The sequence below is a fragment of the Mustela nivalis genome (assembly GCF_964662115.1).
Source record: "Mustela nivalis genome assembly, chromosome: 11".
Classification (NCBI taxonomy): Eukaryota; Metazoa; Chordata; class Mammalia; order Carnivora; family Mustelidae; genus Mustela; species Mustela nivalis.
The window spans coordinates 40307175-40329913 of NC_139030.1; the positions used below are offsets into that span (position 1 = coordinate 40307175).

The 22739-nt window shown below is 36.5% G+C and overlaps 1 protein-coding gene across 6 annotated transcripts in view; it reads left to right on the forward strand.

Annotated features, from left to right (window-relative positions):
* Window positions 1-22739, forward strand: part of ZNF385B (zinc finger protein 385B) — a 408464-nt gene that overhangs the window by 102689 nt on the left and 283036 nt on the right. Inside the window, exon 1 of one of the 6 annotated variants that reach the window (XM_082689370.1) lies at window positions 18664-18819. The exons of the other annotated variants lie outside the window; for them this stretch is intronic. Coding sequence (XP_082545496.1) covers window positions 18795-18819 — 25 coding nt within the window. The 5' untranslated portion in view covers window positions 18664-18794. Of the gene's footprint in view, window positions 1-18663; window positions 18820-22739 lie in introns of those variants that run through there. 6 annotated transcript variants of the gene reach the window in all.

Genomic DNA, 22739 nt, shown 5'->3' on the forward strand with positions numbered 1-22739 from the left:
TTCTGCCCCAGAAAGGGCTATGTTGGATTCTTAATCCTCAGTACTTCAGAATGTAACCCTATTTATAGATAGAGCCTTTGTGAAGTAAATCATGTTCAAATAAAATCATTAGAATTAGGCTGACCCTAATTCAGCATGACTGATACCCTTATAAAAAGGGGAAATTCAAATGTACAGACACACAAAAAGAAAAGATGATGTAAATACACACAGGAAGAAGACAGCCATTTACAAACCAAAGAGAGAGATTTGGAACCAGTCCTTCTCTCAGAATTCCCAGAAGGAACCAACCCTGCCTCACCTTGATATTGGACCGCCAGCCTACAGACTGTGAATGCTATATCTTTACTCAGTTTGTGGTGTTTTTGTTACAGCAGCCCTAGCAAACTGACACACAGAGGACAATGGTATCCCATCCTCCCCACAAAGGAGAAAAGATGTGGTAGTAGAGGTAGCCTTCCCAAGAACTGTCAGTTTCAGAGGCAACTTTCCTTCTTCTCTGTCAGCCTTATTATAGAGTAGGGGTTGGCAAAGGTGCGAGTTGGGGCCCCAGGGTGGTGGTTGGGACTTAAGCCATTTCTCTGAATAAGAAGTGACTGACCCATAACCAGTGGCAGTTCTTTCACTAAGCTTAGAATTCAAAACCTTTAAATCTCAGCTTCTGGAAAAATAGGAGGACCCCTTTGTTCTATTCAGGCCTACAACTAACCAGATGAGGCCCACCCACATTAGGGAGAGCAATCTGCTTTACTCAGTCTATAAATTTAAATTCAGAATTCATCCAAAAACAAACTCACAGAAACACCCAGATAGAATATGGAATAACCAAATATCTGGGGACCTCATGGCCTAGTCAAGGTTTGACACGTAAAACTAATTCTTACACTGTCATTTTTCTCTTAAGTTTTATAAATCATATTTGATGATTGAAACAATTATAACCATCTGATACTCAAAACGATGATATTTAAAAGTGGAGAACGTCAAGGAACCCAAGTAGTAGTAAGGTGTTGGTACTTCATTTGAAGTATTTAAATGATGGTGCAAGGAGATTGTGATAAGTATGTAGATTGTTACACCCATAGCAACTACTCTGAAAACTTTATGAAGAGATACACAAAAAGAATATATATAAATCAAGATGGAGTACTATAAAAACTTTCAAGTAACTTACAGAACAAGAAAAGATAAACATAGAAATCAGAATGAGAGGAAACAGACCAAATACTAAAAGGTCAGACTTAAGTAATAACATATTAATAGTTACCTTACATATAAATGATCCAAATATAACAATCAAACGACAAGAGATTTTCAGAGTAGATTTTAAAAATGATCTGGTTATATACTGCCAACAAGAAACTTACTTACTTTGAAAATGAAAAGATGGAAACGAATATACCATGCAAACAGTCATAAAAATAAAAAAGGCATGAGTATATACATTAATATTTGATAAGACAGACTATAGGACAAATAATATTATTAGAGACAAAGAAAGATGTCATGTTATGATAAAAGTTCCAATCCATCAGGAAGAAGGAAGATATAATGATTCTAAATGTTCATGTATCAGTTATAGTTTAGGACTTAAGCAGTTCTCCCTCAGCAACTGATAGAATTACTAGACCAAAAACTCACCAAGGATACAGAAAATCTAAACAATAGAATAGGCCAACAGGATTTAACTAATTTATTTAGGACTCTATCCAACAGCAGTAGAACATTTTTTTTTTTTCAAATGCCCATGGAACATTCACTGAGAGGCCACATTCCAGGCCATAAGAGAAACTTTAACACATTTAAAGGAACTGTAATCATATACCATATTACATATGTCAAATACAAAATTACAGTATGTCTATGATCATAAGGAGAAAAATAACATATCTCTTAACCAATGAATCAAAGAATAAAACTCAAAGGAAAGAAAAAATGCAAAGAACTAGATGAAAATAGAAAATAACATGTCAAAATAGATGGGATGTAACTAAAATGGTACTGAGAAAAAAGTTTATGTCACTAAATGCTTATATTTCAAATAAGAAAAAGTATCCAATAAGTAAGTCTCTGCACTGGGAAGATAGAAAAGAAGAGAAAAAATAAACCCAAACCAAGCAAAAGGAAGAAAATAATAAAGTTCAAGTGCAAAAATATCTGAGGTTGAAAATAGGAAAACAGTAGAGAAAAATCAATGAAACAAAAAGCTGGCTCTTTGTGGGGGGGAGGAATCAATGAAATTTGTAAGCCTCTAGCAAGATTGACAAAGATTAAAGAGAAATGATACAGTTTAAACACAAATGATATAGGTGATATCACTATAGAACTTGCCACAATTAAAAATATAATAAGCAGAGGCACCTGGGTGACTCCGTGGGTTGAGCCTCTGCTTTCAGCTCAGGTCATGATCTCAGGGTCATGGGATCAAACCCCGCATTGGGCTCTCTGCTCAGCAGGGAGCCTGCTTTCTCCTCTCTTTCTGCCTGCCTCTCTGCCTACTTGTGATCTCTGTCTCTGTCAAATAAATAAATAAAATCTTTTTTAAAATAATAAAAAATAAAATAAAAATATAATAAGCAAATATTATAAACTTATAGTAAGAAATTTCATAACTTAGAGGAATGCATAATAAAGCTCCCAAAAAGAAATTTCTAGATCCACAGGGTTTTACTAGGAATTGCGCCAGATATTTAAAGGACACCAATTTTATACATTTCTTCCAGAAAATAGAAGAGGAGAAAACACCCCCAACTTATTTTATGAGATTACTATAACTCTGCTACCAAAATCAGACAAAGACAATATATAAAAAGAAAGCTACCAACTAGTCTTTTATGAACTTAAACTTAATATTTCTCAATAAAATATAAACAAACTGAATCCAGTAACAGAGAATTTTACACCAGGACCAAATTGGATTTAGTCCAGATTTGTAAAACTGGTTCAACATCATATCAACACCCGAAGAAGAAAAAAATCATATGATCTTATCAATTGGTGAAGTAAAAGAATTTGGGAAAACTCAACATTCGTTTATGATAAAAAGAAAAAAACAACTCTCAGCAAGTTAGGAGCAGAGAGAAATTACCTCAGTTTAATAAAGAGCACTACGAAAAGCCTACAGCTAACATCATACTAGATGGTCAAAGACTGTATGCTTTACCCTACGATCAAGAGCAAAATAAGGGACAACCTGGGAGAAATGGATGAATTCCGGGAAACATATAACCTCCCAAAATTGATTCTGGAAAAAATAGAAAATTTGGATAGACCAATTACCAGCAATGAAATTGAGTCAGTAATCAAAAACACCCAACAAACAAAGGTCCAGGACCAGATGGCTTCACAGGTGGATTCTACCAAACATTTAAAGAAGAATCTGGTGGTGGGTGTTAAGGAGGGCACGTATTGCATGGATCATTGGGTATCGTACATACACAATGAATCTTGGAACACTGAAAAAATAAAATTTAAAAAAATTAAAGAAGAGTTAATACTTATTTTTCTCAAACTATTCCAAAAGCTAGAAGAGGAAGGAAAACTTCCAAATTCATTCTACGAGATATGCATTGCCCTGATACAAAAACCAAATAAAGACACTACAAAAAAAGACAGCTAAGGCCAATATCCGAAATGAACATAGGTGCAAAAATCCTCAACAAAATTTTAGCAAACAAAATCCAACAATGTATCAAAAAAATCATTCACCAAAGTCAAGTGGGATTTATTCCTGGGTTGCAAGAATGGTTTAATATTCAGAAATCAATCAATGTTATATATCACAACAATGAAAGGAAGGATAAAAACCATGAGATAATTTCAATAGATGCAGAAAAGCATTCCCCAATGTATAATATCCATTCATAATAAAAACCCTCAACAAGATACGATTAAAGGGAACATACCTTGACATAATAAAGGCCATGTATCAGGATGCTTGAGTGGCTCAATCACTTCAGCATCTGCCTTTGGCTCATGTCACAATCTCAGGGTCTTGGCATGGAGCCCTGTGTCAGGGCTCTTTGATCAGCAGGGAGTCTGCTTCACCATCTTCCTCTGCCCTTCCCCCCCACTCATTCTCTCTCAAATAAATTATATTTTTTTAAAAAATAAAGGCCTCATATGAAAAACCCTCAGCTAATATCATACACAACTGGAAAAACTGAGAGCTTTCTTCCTAAGATCAGGAACAAGACAAGGATGTCCACTCTTACCACTTTTCTTAAACATAGTACTGGAAGTCCTAGCCTCAGCGAACAGACAAGCAAAAGAAATAAAGGTATCCAGATTTGTATATGTGCTGCCAGAGTGAGCACAAAGGTATCCAAATTTGTAAACAAAAAGTAAAACTTGTCACTATTTGCTGATGACACGATACTCTATATAGAAAACCCTGAAAGAATCCACCAAAAAACTACTAGAACTAATAAATGAATTCAGGAAGTTCACAGAATACAAAATCAATGCACAAAATACCTTACATTTCTATACACTAATAATGAAGCAACAGAAAGAAATTAAGAAAAAAAAGGAAAGAAATTAAGAAAGAAGTTTCATTTACAATTACACAAAAAATTAATAAAGTATCTAGGAATAAACTTAACCATGGAGGTGAAAGGCCTTTACTCTGAAAACTATAGAACACTGATGAAAGAAATTCAAGATAACACAAGCAAATGGAAAGATATTCCATGCTCATGGGTAGGAAGAACAAATATTGTTAAAATGTCCATACTGTTCAAACCAACCTACAGATTTAATGTAATCACTATCAAAATACCAATACCATTTTTCACAGAACTGGAACAAATAATCCTAAAATTTGTATGAAACCACAGAAGACCCCAAATAGTCAAAACAATCTTAAAAAGAAGAAAAGAAGTTGGAAGTATCAAAATTTCAGATTTCAAATTACCCTGCAAAGATACAGTAGTCAAAACCATATTGTACTGGTACTAAAACTGACACATAGATCAATGGAATGGGATAGAAAGCCCAGAAACAAACCTGTGATTATATGGTCAATTAGCCTTCCACAAAAGAGGCAAGAATATGCAAAGGAAAAAAGACAAATCTTCATCAGTGTTGGGAAAACTGGACAGCACCATGCAGAAGAATGAAACTGGACCACTTTCTTATACCAGACACAAAAATAAACTTAAGGTGGATTAAAGATGTAAACTGAGACCTGAAGCCATAAAAATCCTACAAGAAAAGACAGGCAGTAATGTGTCTGACATCAGCCATAGCAACATTTTTCTAGATCGGTCTCCTGAAGCAAAGGAAATGAGAGCAAAAATAAACTATTGGGAGTACATCAAAATAAAAAGCTGCAGAGTGGAGGAAAGAGTCAACAAAACTAAAAAACAACATGCTGAATGGGAGAAGATATTTGCAGCTGACATCTCTGATATAGGGTAAGTATCCAGAATATATAAAGAATATATACAATGTAACACCCAAACAACAACCCAATTAAAAAATGGGTAGAAGACATGAACAGACATTTCTCCAAAGAAGACATGCAGATGGCCAACATACACATTAAAAGATGCCCAATATCACTCTTCATCAGAGAAAAGCAAGTCAAAACTACAATAAGATATCACCCTATACCTGTCACAATGGCTAAAATAAAAAACACAAGAAACCACAAATGTTTGTGAGGATATTAAGGAAAAAAAAAGAACCCTCTTGAGGTGTTGGTGGGGATGCAAACTGGTGCAGCCACTGTGGAAAACAGTATCTCCATACTGTTCCTCAAAAAGTTAAAAGTAGAACTACCCTATGATCAAGTAATCTCACTCTTATATATGTCACCAAAGAATTCAAAACACTACTTTGAAAGGATATATGCACCCCTGTGTTTATTGCAACATTATTTACTATAGCCATCTTATGAAAACAGCCTAAGTGTCCACTGATAGATGAATGGCTAAAGAAGATGTGGTGTATATATACAATAGAATATTATTCAGCCATAAAAAGGGGGAAGTCTTCCCTTTTGCAACAACATAGATGGAGCTAGAGAGAATAATGCTAAGTAAAATAGGTCAGAGAAAGACAAGTACCACATGATTTCACTCATGTGAAAGTTAAGAAACAAAACAAATGAACAAAGAAAAAAGAGAAAGACACAAACCAAGAAACTGTTCTTAGCTATAGAGAACAAACTGATGGTTGCCAGAGGTGAGGTGGGTAAAGGTGGTGGGTGAAATAGGTTGATGGGAATTAAACAGTATACTTATCTTGATGAGCACTGAGCAAAGTATAGAATTGCTGAATCAGAATATTGTACCGCTGAAACTAATATAACACTACGCTAACCATACTGGAATTAAAACTAAAAAATTAATAAAATTTTAAAAGAGCAAGAGAAGGGTGTTCATTGTCACTTCTCTTATTCAGCATAGTACTGGAAATTCTAATTGCCATAATAAGGCAGGAATAAATAAATAAAAGGCATACAAATTGGAAAGGAAGAAATAAGACTTTCTCACTTCACGGATCACATGCTCTGTCTAGCAATCCCCAAGAATCTATGAAAGAATTCCTAAAACTAGTAAGTAGGTTTAAAACACAGGATTTCAGGATGGAATATCAACACAGAAAAATCAATTGCATATTTATATACTAAAAATAAACCTGTGGAAACTGCAATGTAAAAACAATATAATTTATAATAAAATTATTATTATTATCTAATAAAACAAAACATGCAGAATGTACAGGATGTGTATGCTAAAAATTACAAAACATTGAGAAAATAAATCAAGTCCTAAAGAAATGGAGAGACATACCATATTCATGGCTTGGAAAACTCAGGATAGCTAAGATGTATGTTTTAAATTACCCTATAGGTTTTGTGCAATTCCTATTAAAACCTCAGCAAGGCTTTTGGTGACATAGACAACCTTACTCTAAATGTATATGGAAGAACGCAGACTCTAGAATAGCTAAAGTATCTTGACATAGAGAATAAATCAGTAAAAATCTCTATCCAATATCTAGGCTTACTATATATCTAAAGTCATCAAGACTATTTATGAACAGAGATATAGGCACTTAGACCAATGGAAAAAAATATAGACGAGAAACCAATCTACACATTTATGCTCAATTGATTTTTGATGAAGGTACAAAAGCATTTCAATGTAGGAAAGAGTGCTTGCTTCGATAGCACATATATCAATGTAGGAAAGATGACCTTTTGCTGGTGCAACTGGACGTCTATAGGCAAAGAAGCAAAACAAAAAAAGTCAACTAAATTTATGCCATACACAAAAAATAAACCAGTGTACCATAGATTTACATGTAATACATAAAAATATAAAACTTTTAGGAAAAAAAAATAGAAAAAAATCTCTGGGACCCAAGGCAGAATAAAGAGTTCTGACTTAACACCAGAAACATGACCCATAAGAGAAAAATTGATAAATCGGACTTCACACAAAATTCAAAACTTTTACTTTGAAAACTACCATCTGAAGAGGATGAAAAAAGTTACAGAAGGTAAAGAATATTTGTAAACCAAATATTTAACATAGGACTAATATCTAGAATATACAAAGTGCTCTCAAAACTCAACAATAAAAAAAAATCAAACAATCCAATTATGAAATAGGTAAAAGATAGGAAGACCAATGTCACTGAAAAGGATATACAGATGACAAATAAGTGTATGAAAAGGTGTACAACATCTTTAGTCATGAGGGAAATGAAACAAATCAATGAGGTTTTAATATATATTTGTCAGAATGACTAAAGGAAGAAATAGTGACAACACGGAATGTTGGCAGTGATGGGGAGTAAATGGATCACTCAAACATTGCTAATGGGAATGTAAAATGGTGTAGCCACTTTGAAAAGTAGTTGGGAAGTTTCTTTTTCTTTTTTTTTTTTTTTAATTTTTATTTTTTATAAACATATATTTTTATCCCCAGGGGTACAGGTCTGTGAATCACCAGGTTTACACACTTCACAGCACTCACCAAAGCACATACCCTCCCCAATGTCCATAATCCCACCCTCTTCTCCCAAACCCCCTCCCCCCAGCAACCCTCAGTTTGTTTTGTGAGATTAAGAGTCACTTATGGTTTGTCTCCCTCCCAATCCCATCTTGTTTCATTTATTCTTCTCCTACCCACTTAAGCCTCCATGTTGCATCACCACTTCCTCATATCAGGTAGATCATATGATAGTTGTCTTTCTCTGCTTGACTTATTTCGCTAAGCATGATTCGCTCTAGTTCCATCCATTCAAAATCACAATGAGATATCACCTCACACCAGTCAGAATGGCTAAAATCAACAAGTCAGGAAATGACAGATGCTGGCGAGGATGTGGAGAAAGGGGAACCCTCCTACATTGTTGGTGGGAATGCAAGCTGGTGCAGCCACTCTGGAAAACAGCATGGAGATTCCTCAGAATGTTGAAAATAGAACTGCCCTATGACCCAGCAATTGCACTATTGGGTATTTACCCTAAAGATACAAATGTAGTGATCCAAAGGGGCACATGCACCCGAATGTTTATAGCAGCAATGTCCACAATAGCCAAACTATGGAAAGAACCTAGATGTCCATCAACAGATGAATGGATCAAGAAGATGTGGTATATATACACAATGGAATACTATGCAGCCATCAAAAGAAATGAAATCTTGCCATTTGCGACAACATGGATGGAACTAGAGTTGGGAAGTTTCTTATAAAACTAAACCTACATTTATCACCCAACCCAATAATTGTGCTCTTGGAAATTTATTCCAGAGAAATTAAAACATATGCTCCCACAACAACCTGTATATGAATGCTTAGAGTAGCATTATTGGTAATAGCCAAGAACTAACTATAAACCACTCTGTATTAGTCTCCTGAGGCTACTGTAACAAAGTACCATAAACTTGATGGTCTAAAACAGTAGAAATTTAATCTCTCAAAGTTCTGTGGTCTAAATTATTGAATCACTATATTATACACCTGAAATTAATATAACACTATATGTTAATTATACTGGAATTAATATTTTTAAAAACTTAAAAATAAAATAAAATCTGAACTTTAGCAGGGCTTCATTAACCTCCAGGGGCACCACAGAGAATCTATTCCTTATATCTTCTACCCTCTAGTGACTTGTAGCTTGTGACTAGATCACCCCAGTCTCTACCTCTGTTTTCACATCTTCTCCTCTGTGTGTCTGTGTCCTCTTCTCTTGGACTATTTCAAATCTACCCCTATTTCTCTTATAAGGACACTCACTGTTAGATTTAGGAACTCCTGCATAATTAAAGATTTTCTCCTCATCTCAAAATCCTTATCTTAGAGCCATCATGAGCTCGTGCACAAGGACAAGTGGGGGGCTAGGAGCAGAGTGAGAGGCAGAGGGAGAAGCATACTCTGCACTGAGCACAGAGCCCCAGGAGAGGCTGGATCCCAGGACCAGGAGATCATGACATGAGCCAAAGTCCACTTACCTGACTGAGCCACCCGGGCGCCCCTTAAATATTTTCTGTCAGCATTTTCCCATGCCTCCCCCACCTTGACTCTGTTTTTCTACACATACACCCACATGTACATTCATGTGCACACATAAAGCACACATACCACATTTCACCAGTTACTATCATATAATGTCTTATTCCTGCTTTTTCATTTAACATTATTACCATTCTGTGGCAGGGTAGATTAAGGACAATAGTAAATATTGCTGAAATTCTTTGTAATGTTTAAACATGCATTCAGAATAAAATTGGATCTTAAGAGGGAAAAAAAAATCCTTATCTTACTTCTGCAAAGATCCTTTTTCCAAATAAGATGTCTCCAGGTTCCCAGGATTTGATGTGTTAAACTAGGATCCATCTATACAAGGAATACTACTCTATAAAAAAAAGGAAATAACTATTGATATACACAACAACTTGGATGAATCTCTAGCGAATTATGCAGAATGAAAAAAGTCAATCTCATCAGGTTACCTCTGCCTTATTCCATTGTGCAACATTTTTGTAAGGACAATTTTAGGAATGGACAACAAATCAGTGGTTCTCAGGGGTTGAGGATGAGGGGAGGTGTCAGGATGGAAGTGGGTGTGATTTTGAAAGGTCAACATGAAGGATATTGTGGTAGTGGTTACATGAACCTACATAGGAAACACACACACACACACACACACACATGCACGCATACATAAATGAATTCAAGTATAACGGGGGAAATTGGAATAAGAAGATTGGTAGATGGTGTCCATGTCAACATCCAGACTGGTACATTATTCCATTGTTTTTACAAAATGTATGATCAGTGGAAACCAGAATGAGTTCAAGTTCCTTATCTTATGGGATGTGATGGCACAGAGAAAAGGAATGATTAACTTTATAGAGGTCAGGGAAGGCTTCCCAGAAGAGGTGATATTTGTGGTAAATATTCAAAGATGAGATTCAGGTTATTCAAGGAAGAACAACATTCCAAATAGAAGTGATTGCAGTGTCCATGCATGTAGGGACAAACCATAGTTTATTATTGCCGGAGTGAAATATGACTGAGGGAAAAGGAGGGAAGATCCCTCAGGCAAAATAGAAGGTAGCTAGAACAGGAGAGTTTTCTTTGTTCTCTGGGAGCATAGGAAGAACACAGTTTCTCAAACATAGAAAAAAAAAATCATGTGCAGCTGTGGGAATTCAGAGTTCTCCTAAGTTCTGTGCCACTCTGGTTTATGTCAACCAGGAGCCTCCCCATCAAGTCCACACATCTCAGCATGGTGTTTCCCTAGGATATCAGCTGGCTGTGCAGAGATTATTTTCCACAACCCACATACAACTTCCCAGGTCCAAATAAAACTGACCACATTTATTACCTATGTAGTGTTGCTAGTAACACTCATCTTGCTCTCTGCTCTCAAAGGCTGGGACCTATTATCCTCAATACCTATTGCTATAGTATTTCCCCTCGATTCTTATCCCATTTACCATTCTAATTCTCTGAGGAGTATTTGAACTTAAAAAAATAAATAAAGTGATCGATGTATAAATAACTGATCATCTAACTCAGCAGTTCTCAAATTTTAACGTGCTTCAGAATCACCTGAAGGGTGGCTTAGAAGGCAGCTTGCTGGATGCCATCCCCAAAGTTTCTGATTGAATAGGCCTGAAGTTGATCCTGAGAACTTGCATTTCTTTTTCTTTTTTTAAAAGATTTTATTTATTTATTTGACAGAGAGAGGGATCACAAGTAGGCAGAGAGGCAGGCAGAGGGAGACGGGGAAGCAGGCTCCCTGCTGAGCAAAGAGCCTGATGTGGGACTCGATCCCAGGACCCTGAGGTCATGACCTGAGCCGAAGGCAGAGGTCCAACCCACTGAGCCACCTACGCACCCCAAGAACTTGCATTTCTAACCAGTTCTCAGGGGAAACTCCTGGTTTGAAATCACACTTTGAGAATACCAATCTAACCCATGGAGGACGATTGATAACCAGAAAAAGAGCTTCTTATCTCAGATAAATCTATACTTAGGAATTGGTCAGGAAAGAGGAAAATGGCCTTCCTGTGTTCCTGGTCTTCTCTGGGGGCATTCACTGACCCATGAAAATAGAGAGGTGATGCCACAGAATTAGAGGGACAAAGCCACCCTCCCCCACTCCCCAATCCCATAACTTACCTCTAGCTGGGAGCTTTATAAGCAACTCTGTGCATTCTACAATATCATAAATACAATGAAGGTAGACCTTCATTAGACCATCGTTGAATGGATGAATGAGGCCTTACCTTGTGCCAGATATTGTGCTAAGGAGGTTACTTTATTTAAATTCTCACAACAGATTTATGAGAAAGGTACTATTATTACATACAGTGGGAATGAGGAATGAAGAAGGTAGTAGCTAGAAGAGGCAAGGCTGGGATTTGAAACAAGTTGGCCTAATTCTGTGACCTGATTCTTCACCATGGTGTTCTTGCCTTCCGTCTATGGGTATAAGCTGGGTAGGGCAGAAATTGCCTAGTTTGTGCTTAAAGGTTATTGCTCAGACTGTGTACTTGATGTGGAAGTTGAATCAGAAAAGAGAGGCTGTAAGTGCTCTCTCTGGATGTACCAGCATTTTTGCTCAGAAGTTAGTCAGGGATACATGATATTCTGATACCCAGAAGCAGGTAAATCACTAGATGGAGTAAAAAATGTTAACTTTACATTTGCCCCCAAGGATCATGGTAGGGAGAATTAATTACATTCTGGGGTTTTGGGAATCCATATTTCCTCAAAATAAAAAGAGTTCTTTCTTAGGCTGTGACTTCTGATCCTGCCCTTGGCACTCATTTGGCACAAATAATATTTAAAGCTATGAAAGGTCAGGCCCAGATTATGAAGGTTGAGCTGAACGGTCATAAGAGGGACACGGTGGTACTTGATGTGAGGTGCACTGGAGATAGGGGTTATCATGGAAAGACTGAAATAATGACGTTAGTTTTCACAACCCTACACGTGAAGTATGACACTCCTCACATTATAGTTAAGAAGCTTAGAGAGATTTAAAGGCCTTTCCAAAAGCCACACAAAGATTCAAAGTCTAAGATCTTTCTCATCCTCTGCATTTCCTCTCATAACTTTTTGCAACAAATTCTTCACAAAGTAAAAATGAAAAGAATTCATGACTACTTCCTTGTTATCTAATGTTTGTTTTCTCAGTGACTACTAACTGAACTGCCCATTTTCTTTCTCACCTTCAGTTAATTCCAAAAGAATGTCTAATCTCATTGAAGTTCAAGCTTTTAAGAATAAACAAGAGTTAGGCCAAGAAAGTGGAGAAACACTGATTCAAAGGGAGTAAAGAGACAGTTTGTCATATCCAAAAAGCTGAGATGTGGCTGAAGCTGAGTGAGAAAATCAGAAGGAGAGACAAAATCTGAGATAGTAGCTGCTAGACATTTTTTTAAAAAAACAATGCTTTATTTTAGCCACGATCCTCTGGATCAGAGATTGGAGCTGGTCTCACCTATGTGGTCCTTGTCCTGGACTCACAGGAGGTCACTCATGCCACTAAAGGTAGCCTGTGTGTCAGCTGGATTGGATGGTCTACAATTGCCTCACACACATGCATCTGGTGGTTGGTGCCGGCTGTAGTCTGGATCATTCTCACCAGGAGACTCCTTTTCCACTGGCTGAGACGAGGCCTCCTTCCACAGTCCTACAGCAGCCCCGTCACTCAGTAAGAGCAGAAGCTGCAACAACTATGGCCTTTTGGTCACAAGACCAGCTCAAACTCAAGTGCTGGGAACACTGACTCTGCCTCTTGATGTGAGAAGTGGCATCTTTTTATGTGGCCTTAGGAATTTTGTACTGAGTTTGAGTAGATTTTAAGTTGACACTTTGGGAGCCCGGAGAGAGAAGGGGAGAGTGATATAGCCAAGTGATTTTGCAGCAAGAGGTAGAAGAAATCACTTGGAGGGAAAAAGGGAGAACAAGATCTGAAAGTGGGTTGTGCTTTGGAGCATTGTATAATGCATCCTTTCCTTTGCTGCCATATTCTGGGCTTCTCTTTGATGCCTCTAGGATCTTCTAGGATCCTCAGCTATTTTCCCCTCTCCCATCTGAGGATCTCCTATTTTCATACCTCTTCTAGATTCGAGAATCAGCTATGAGGGTCAGGACACTGTGATAGGTATTACAACTATTGAAATATGTCTATGTGATCCTAAATTCATAGGCCAAATTTCTCCCACTGCCTCTCCTGTATATTGAAAATGAAATTTTGTCTTCGAGATTGTTCCCTCAGTTTTGAACTTTAAAAATTAAACTTGAAACAGTAACGCTATAGAATCGCCACAAGGTGGTGCCACAAGTATAGGGGAAGTAAGATATTTTCCTCCTTTCCATCCCCACATTTTGCTGGAACTTACTAATGCGTATGGAAAGCAAAGAAATCCTGACCAAGGGTGAGCTGGAGTGTGGACATGCATGTGTGCGTAGGAGCATGCTAGTTTGACAGACTCTTTCAGAAGTTCTTCTGTGACTTAGGGAAGATCTGTAAGGGAGATAGGAGGATGGTGGTGGGTGTGTGTTGTTCCTGACAAGAGGTGGGAGGGAAAAAGGATCAGGAGATTTTTCTTCACTTTTCAGGAATAAAAATGACTGCTTAAATATCATAATATTGCTCCGTGTCTGGAAAAAAAAAGTGGTAGTTCATTTTAAGAGACATTAGATATGAACATTAATGTTTGAGGACACAAACTTAGGTTTGTGTGATAGATGCAGTGATAGGGCTAGAATTCACCAATATGATGTGTTTTACTTCTGTAGTAGAAACATATGGTTCCAAATACTTGCTTTTTCCTCATTTTTGATGATTCAGGTTATCACTTAACTCAGTTATCACTTAACATGGTCATTCATCACTTAACTAAAATACTTTGCAAAATATCAGTACTATGATGAAAGTATAACAAGTCATTGACAAAGTATCAGTGAGTTCCGGTTAGTAAGTGCACTAGGTAAGAAAAGCCTTTCACTATGTAAGTAGGTGGATTCAATTATTTGTAATGCACTGTTTTCCTAGACATCTTAATTATAAGTCCATAGAAATCTTTCCATGGAATAATCGCTATACAGCCCACTTAGTAGATAGAGTCCATATAACTTCCCATAATTTTCTATTGGAAAACCAGACTTGGAAGGGAAAAGGATCGTGGTTTAATATATATTAACTTGGATTTAAGAAGACATATGCTTTCCATAGTATAAATCCCTATTGATAGGGCCCAAGAATTCTCTTACTTAGAATAATTTAGACCCAGTGATGATACAGTAGAGAAAACATTAACATACTTTTCTGGCTCTTTGTCTTGGCCAGAATGATCATTATAAGTTTCTAAGTATTTTACAAAATCCTGAGTCTATTCTTCCAAATAATCATAGAGTTAGTACCCCCACAGTGTTAATCCCCAGGTAAATTCAATTGGTATTTGTATTGTATGGCTTATTGAAGTTCCTTATGAATGAAAGCAGAGCAATTCCTTCCTTGCGTGTGCGCATTCTCTCTCTCTCTCTCTCTCTTTCTTTCTTTTCTTTTGGCCTAAGTGTGATGGCATTCACTTTATGTGGACTCATTTCAAGAGCCTGCCCTCTGGTGAGCCAGCCTTGCAGTCCAGAGACTCTTGGCCTATAGAGGCTGGAAGTTTACGTTCTTATGTGGAGATGATGTAAAAGGTATAAAGAGATATTGATTTTGATGCTGGGGAGTTAGGTACTCAGATAGTCAGTTGCTTTTAGAAGCGGCAATAACCCCAGCAAACCCCTGGGGCACTATTTCAGTTACTAAAGAAAGAATTCACTAAATTATGTTCTACTGTCAGAAATGAATGAATGCAGTTTCTTTCTTCAGATGGAATATGACTTTGTGACCATATTCTAGATTTTAAAATTGGAGCCACACATTCTGTTACACTTTGCACAGTGAGCGAATAGGATGACGAACATTCTCCTAAATGCCTCTGGAACTCTTCTTCACTGCACGTCTGGGCCCCAAAAGTCACTCAAGAAATGCTCTTCTTTTTAGGTAGAGTATGTAGAGTCTTTTCATTTTTAAAATAAGAATTGTATGTATTTAATGTGTACAACAAGACTCAGTATACATATATATAATGAAATGATTGCTGTCATCAAGCTAATTAACATACCCATCTCCTCATATGACCACTATTTTGTGTGTGTGCATTCTCTCTCTCTCTCTCTCTTTCTTTCTTCGAGAATGACTGAAATTTCTCTTAGCAGAATTCCAGTATTCAGTACAGTATTGATAGGCATCATGCTGTACCTTAACTCTCTAGACTTAGTCGTCCTACATAAGTGCAAATTGGTACCCTTTGACCACCTTTGAAGATGATGAATGTTCTATAGGCCCAAAGTCTTAATCCAGGGTCAATGCTATCTTAAACATCTTTAACGTACCTACTTTAAAAAAGAATTTGGGAATTATACTCATAGGACCACTCGAAGTTAACACAGCAGATATTCATATTTGGGAGGAGAAATATTCCTTTTAAAAAATGGTTTTAAAGTTAAATTGAGTATTGATGGTAAAAAACATTACTACATTTTTTTTCTACAAGTGATTTTGAAGAACTCTTATACCAAATAGTACATGACATGTACCAATAAAACAGGGACCTTTACTTCATAAAGCTTATTTTTGTTAGTGACATTTCTCACACATGACGTTATACATTATGGATGTTTTGTTTTGGGGTACAATGAAAAGAGAGTGAGATACATTCTTCCTTTTAAAAATTTCTTTTGAAAATTTTAAAGTACATTGCTAAAAAAAATTTTGTCTAGTGCCTTTCACATTACTGGGTATAAAGTAGTTCATCAGTGAGTGTTTGACATCATTATAATCATATTTGGGGTTTTTTTTTTTTTTTTTCTCAACACAGTAATTCTGAGTGGCTTCTTCTTACTTTCTTCTCTTGTGCCCTACTTTCTTCATCCTGCATTACATGTCCATCTCTCCTCTGCTGTGTGTCTCAGCACCTTCTCTCATATTTTTCGACTTTCTGCTAAAGCAACATTAATCTCCAAATCTCTTGTTCAAGCAAGAGAACACACGTTTAGGAACCATTTTCCAATCCAATCCCTTTAACAGTGTTAGGTAAACATTTCTACAGGTCTCCTCACTTGTAATTCTCGCAACCCAAGAAGCCCTGAAAATCAGAAGGTTTTATAATTCATATTGATGGCAAAACCTGACCTGAACTGATATGAGGTTAATTACAGTCTTTATTTATCCCAACTAGTATGAATATGCACATGTTTTGCTGCAGAAATGTTAACGTGTTTGACTATAGCGTGTTGCCCCAGACTCTACTGGAGGCATTACATAATTCATGGTCTATGCAGAGTATTATCTTTCTAAAATCTGAAAGCGTTTGAATTCTGAAATGCATCTGGCATTAAGGTTTTAGATTAGGGATTAAGGACCGATAATCAAATATTATGGTTTCACTTTAAACTTTTATCTTATTACTAAGGAGTTGCATGTATGGTAATAATAAAAGGAGTTTTCAGCACACGGTCTCTCATGAACTATTTTCTAAGATTAAAAAAGCACACACACAGAGCCAGAGACAGAGAGAAAACATTGAGTAGTTGCTGAATCAGTGAATCATGAGGCACACAATGAATGGAAGTCAGGTAGTAGAAGTAACTGCAACAGGATAAGGGCATTTTCCTGGGGCATGGACAAACATGCTTGTGTGCATGACCGTGGGTTAGAACCCACGGAAGGGATTCTAACTAGTGGCCTATAAGGAGTCAGATATACACACAGAGATATAATGTGGATACCTTTGTGGGTGCCATGTTTAAAGTTGTTCCAAATGCTGTGCTATGTAAATATATGTTGGGCGCAGTGTTTGTTTGTACACAGATGTTTTGGATTTAGTAGATACTACTGAATGTGGCACCTAAGAGGTAGTGGTATAAGATCCTCAAATCAGGGTTGCCTTGCTTGGCTCCTGCTTTGCTCTGTCTATATAGAATCTCACTGATAACCTAAAGCCCATCTTTAAAAATCTGACTAGAACCTTAACTTTGTTCTTTGTCAATGCTACTGACTAAGAATTTCTTCCAGTTACTTTTGAGATTTTTGATAAATGTTTCATGTCCTTTTTGCTTTGCACTTTGCATGTGTCAAAGCTCCTTATTTTATGATCTCAAATCATTGCTGCTACTTTCTAGGATAGTCTACCTTGTACCTTTTTTAAGAGTTGTCAGCTATGTCTTGCATCTTATATTTTAGTGTTGAGAGAGAAAAGATGGGGAAAGGAAAGGTGAGGGTTCAAAGTTGGGGTGGTGAGGGTAGGGATTTTCATGAGCTATAGAGTTTTTAAAAAATAATAAGTGATCAAGAACTGTGGGGTTAAAAATATTCTTTACTTTGTGTGTTGATTTTCTTGTTATACAGAGCACATTTTAATCTTTACTGTTTAAGAATTTGTCTTAGAGTAAATTGGATGGGCTTTTGCCCTGCTGTTAGCATATTCCTGCATGCTTTTACTCTTATTATTATTTTAATTTAGAGACCAGCAATTAGGGGTTAAAGTATATTTAATTTGTTCTTTACCTACATCAAACACGTGGAAATTTTTTTTTGTTATAATTGTGAGAGCCTCTAGTGATTTTATTTGTCTGTAGAAAAGTCTCAGGAACCTACAGCTATTTTGAATTTTGCAGCTTTTACGATCAGTCCCTATAATATATACTCCTGATTTCTTCTCTGCATCCTGCTCATTGTTGAAAAGCCCGAGCTATTTTTAACATTTACACAATTTCAGTAGATGATTCTTCCTTCCACAAGGTTTGGTGCTAAATCTGTGGAGCCTTTCATAATCATATCCTTTTTGTGGTTTGCTTGAATTTGATCACAGTGGCTGATTTCATGCATTGATAATGAAGGCTTAGGTTGCCTGTTTCTCAGCATAAATCCACCTCAGACTTGTAGGTTGACAGTGATTCTGGTTTCAGCACGCATGGAGATATAGCATTGAAATTGCTCTGCTTTCTTTACAAATGACTCCGAGTGTGCTTGTCCTTTCCTAAAATGTTGCCAGCGTGTAAAGGATTTTCAATGAGCAGTGCAATAAGCCAGCATCTGGGAAGGTTTGGAGCTGCACCGATATAGCGCGGTACCGTCACACAGATAATCAGGGCTGGAGCCAAGTCTTGGGAGCGCCGTGCATCACACTGGTTACATACTGGAAGTTTTGTTTATCCAACTTGGTTGCTCTCAGAGCTGGTGAAAGCCCAGCCAGGATGTGGAGTGGACTTCCTAGCAGAGGTGAGCATTTTTATTCTAAAACTTGGATGGGGGCTCTGGTGTGTCAGTAACAGATTTGTGTGCTGGGTTGAATCCTGTGGAGTTATCAATTGTGTTTATCGTGTCGCGCTGACAGATTGGAAGGGGCAGTACCGTGAAGCAAAATAGACGATTCTTTAATTTTATTGGGAAGTCACTCCTTAAATGCACGGTGTGATAGCATTCTTTTCTTTCTGTGCTAGCTGTTTGCCGAGGACATCTTAACAGTAGGTGACTTCCTTTGCATTTTAAACATTCAGAACAAGTCAGTAATATTATGCAATTTGCTGTCATTACTGAAAGTAGGTAATTAGCAGGGCTACGATGTGCTTCAGGTACATATATACATGTAAAAGACTGTGAACTGAATGTACTTTGTAGAATCTTTGACATGAAAAATAGGAGGAAACAAGTGATGGTTCTGATATAACTAAGAAAGTAAGTGAAAAAGATTATATCCTGGACTTGACACCTTGTTAAGCTTGACATTAATAATTCAAAGTTATGACCTGTCAGGCACTGGGCAACCTATAGTAATTGATTTTTGGAGATAGTATATTGAATGAAAGAAGGAGAAAATTAGTAGCATTTCTTCATAAAGCATTTTTAATTAGACGTGACGTTTAAATGTAGCAGATTTTATTACTTAAGTGTAAATAAAGTACAGATGCTGACCCGGAAAGTTCAATTAGTAGATCACCATGCCTGAAAAGGTCAGGTGCGGCATTATAAGTATAGAGTATTTGCAAGCCAACGAGGCAAGGGCAAGCTCGAAGTTAGCCTCGGAGTAGAAGGGAGTCCTGTTGCTTAGGCTTTTCGAACTCCCAATTCCTACACGATGAGAAGCTGTTTCTAAAGAAGAAAGGACCGGGAGTTATGATGTATTCACAAAGCAGTATGCTTATTAAGTGTCGGTTTAGTATGTTAGGTCTGCAGAGAAATCTATTTTTATTTGACTGGAAGCTAACATGGCACATGGGGTATGTATTTATATATGTGTATGTGTTTTTCCCTGCTAAATTTATTTGAGGCAGCTGTTTTATAGCTTTCAACTCTGAAGTTATAGATAAGTGTGTATTTGTTTGACAGAAGATTCGAGAACCCCGTTTACTGCCAGTACATGTGAAGCTTGGCTAAGCAGACGCATCAGGAGCAAACCATTTGTGTTCGCCAATCTGTCTCAGCAAGTCCCAGGGCCACTATCTTGCTAGAAGCCACTGTGTGCTTTTGAAAGCATGAAATTAGTTTTATACTGAGCACATGGTTTCTCATTTAGCAGCTCTTTTTATGGTAATGGTCAATTTATGGTTCACTGCCAGGATTTCGGTGTTCTGTCAAAGCTGATAGCTTCTGCTAAGGTGTCCGTATGAGATAAATTTTTAAAAAGCAGAGGGAGGGGGGCACCTAATTAGACCCTCAAGAAGAGACTCTTCCCTTCGACCTTGTCTCTTTTTTCTGAATGCATTGTCATTTGTCCGAAGTTCCTTTATGTTTTTAATCCAGACCCTACAGATTTAAAGTTACTAATGTTTGTCACTTTGGAATTCCCTGGATGTGTGACATCAAAATTGCTATGTTCTGAAGTGTAAGATATTTTTTCATCTTTTTGTAATGCATTTGGAGAAGACTGCTCTATTAGTGCTGACTATATTGTGCAGGTCATCATTGGACTTACCTGCTTGTTTGGTAACACATCCTACAGCAATGCTGGAGAGAGGAGCAGGCTTTTCTATATTTCACAGTTGATATAAAGTACCTGTACTTTATTATACATGCATGTGCTGTGGAATAAAACTAAACAGTCTGAAGATAAATTAAAAATGTTGAAAATATTGTCTTTCATGTAACTGCCTCATCTTGAGAAAAGATCTCAAATGCTAAAATTATATAAATATTAAAGACAGTTTTTATTTGTTTCCACAGAGTGGTAATAGATGAAATGCACTTGTAAATATTGTAGGAATTATTTTCTTAGCCTTGTCTTTCCATCAGAAAATAACCTTTCTTGAAAGTTTTGCTAGTCATAATGCATTTTGAAATAGAGGTGGTCAAAACGAACTACCAGCACATTTAATGAAGTATTTATTCTTGTGTTTTTTCTTTGTATGGTGGTAATGGATATAGACAGATGGATTAGGGTACACATTAGAATGGTGCTATTGTACTTTATTTTTTTCCAAATGGCCTTGACAATGGAAATGAAAACACTTCTGAAATCTTGAATTTCATGATTTTTTTTTTCTTTTTAATCCATGGATTTTAGCCTACGTTAAGTGATTTCACATGATTAAGCATCCAAGATAAAATGATATTTATTGAAATGCAGGCATACGATATGTTCCATTATAATTAGAAGGTTTTCTGATTTTCATTGAGGCATAATTTTAAACAACTTATTTTTCTTCTGCTCTTTTGCGGATGTCATGTTACAAGTCATCCTCAGATTGTCAGAGGGATTTTCCTTTAGGTTTTGACTTACAAATAAATATCTCATGTTTCTCACTTCCCGAAGCCTACGAAACAAATTGGGTTTGTGGGTTGAGAATTAGAAGATTAGAAGGGATTTAGATTTCTGATGATCTAACATGTTTAGTAAATGAAACCTTAAAAGAAGTTTTAGAATGTCAGAATTCTTCTAGAACAGTAAAACTTGTCATATTACATAGATCATAGAAATTTACTAGTTGAAGCAAAGGATAATTTAGCATAAAATTAATAGCAATTTCTCTTTCACAAGAAGTAGGATTTAGAAAGTTATCATGGGGATGTGAGATTCTATGTATCTGTGAAATTCACCTGCATCTTTTTGCTTTTATATCAAGAGCTAGCAACCCTGCATTTCCTTCAGCAGATTTAAAAAATGATTAGTTATAAAATATAGCAGATAGTAAAGTAAGTAGTAAACCTACTTTAATTCAGAAACATTATGACAAAATCAAAGTACTATCCATGTTTGGTGAGCTATCCTGTTGTACACGTACAGTTGTTAGTTTGGACTAATTATATAGTTGGTAGTTTGTTTTGACGTTTGTTGCTGTGGTATTGAATACTTTTTAGTATAAGTATGTCCCAGGCAGTATTTGGGACATACTTGTACTAAAAATTATTCATTGTTTAGCTGAAACTCAAATTTGACAGGGTCTCCTGTATTGAACATGGGAACTCTATCTAGTTTCTAAGTAAGAAGGTGAATCTTTATTACCTAGAAAATTGGGTCTGTCAAAGCCAAAATGGAGGCTTCACATTCCTGTAAAAGCAGTTCATACTTTTGGAGCTTATGCCTAGGAACTCCAATGAAAACAAAGTTTCCATTTGAGAAACCTAAAATGGTATAAAAAATAGGATTGTAGAGCAGAAATCATAAGCACGGATATGAAAGCCTCCTATAATTACTGAGATAAAACAGTAAAGGCAGCATATTAAGTAACAGTTGTTGATAACATTTTAGATAGAGAATAATGAGAATTGTACAATTAATGCTCAATTGTTATCCTTTACCAACTAGAATATTTTCAGGATTGTCTTCCTTTAACAAGTTTGAGATTCTTACAAATTAACTATTTTGTTGTAGTTAAGATGCCTAATGAGAGGTCTCTCACATTATTCAATGTGCCACAGCTGAGTAGAAGAGAATAAAGATTTACTGTATACCTACTAGGTACCTCATACAGTATCAAAATATTTATAGACCGGTTTTTATTGAAGAACTGCTTTTTAATATATTAATGTAATACCCATTGTACACATGTTATTTGTCAAAAAAAAAAAAAAAGAAAAAGAAAAAGAAAAGTAAAATCTTGTTCCCAGCCCAGAGTTACTCCAATTTTAACCTCACCGGAACAGAGCAGAATGTTCCATCCTGGTTCTGAATGCTACTTTTAAACATCTGGGCAACCTCCCCA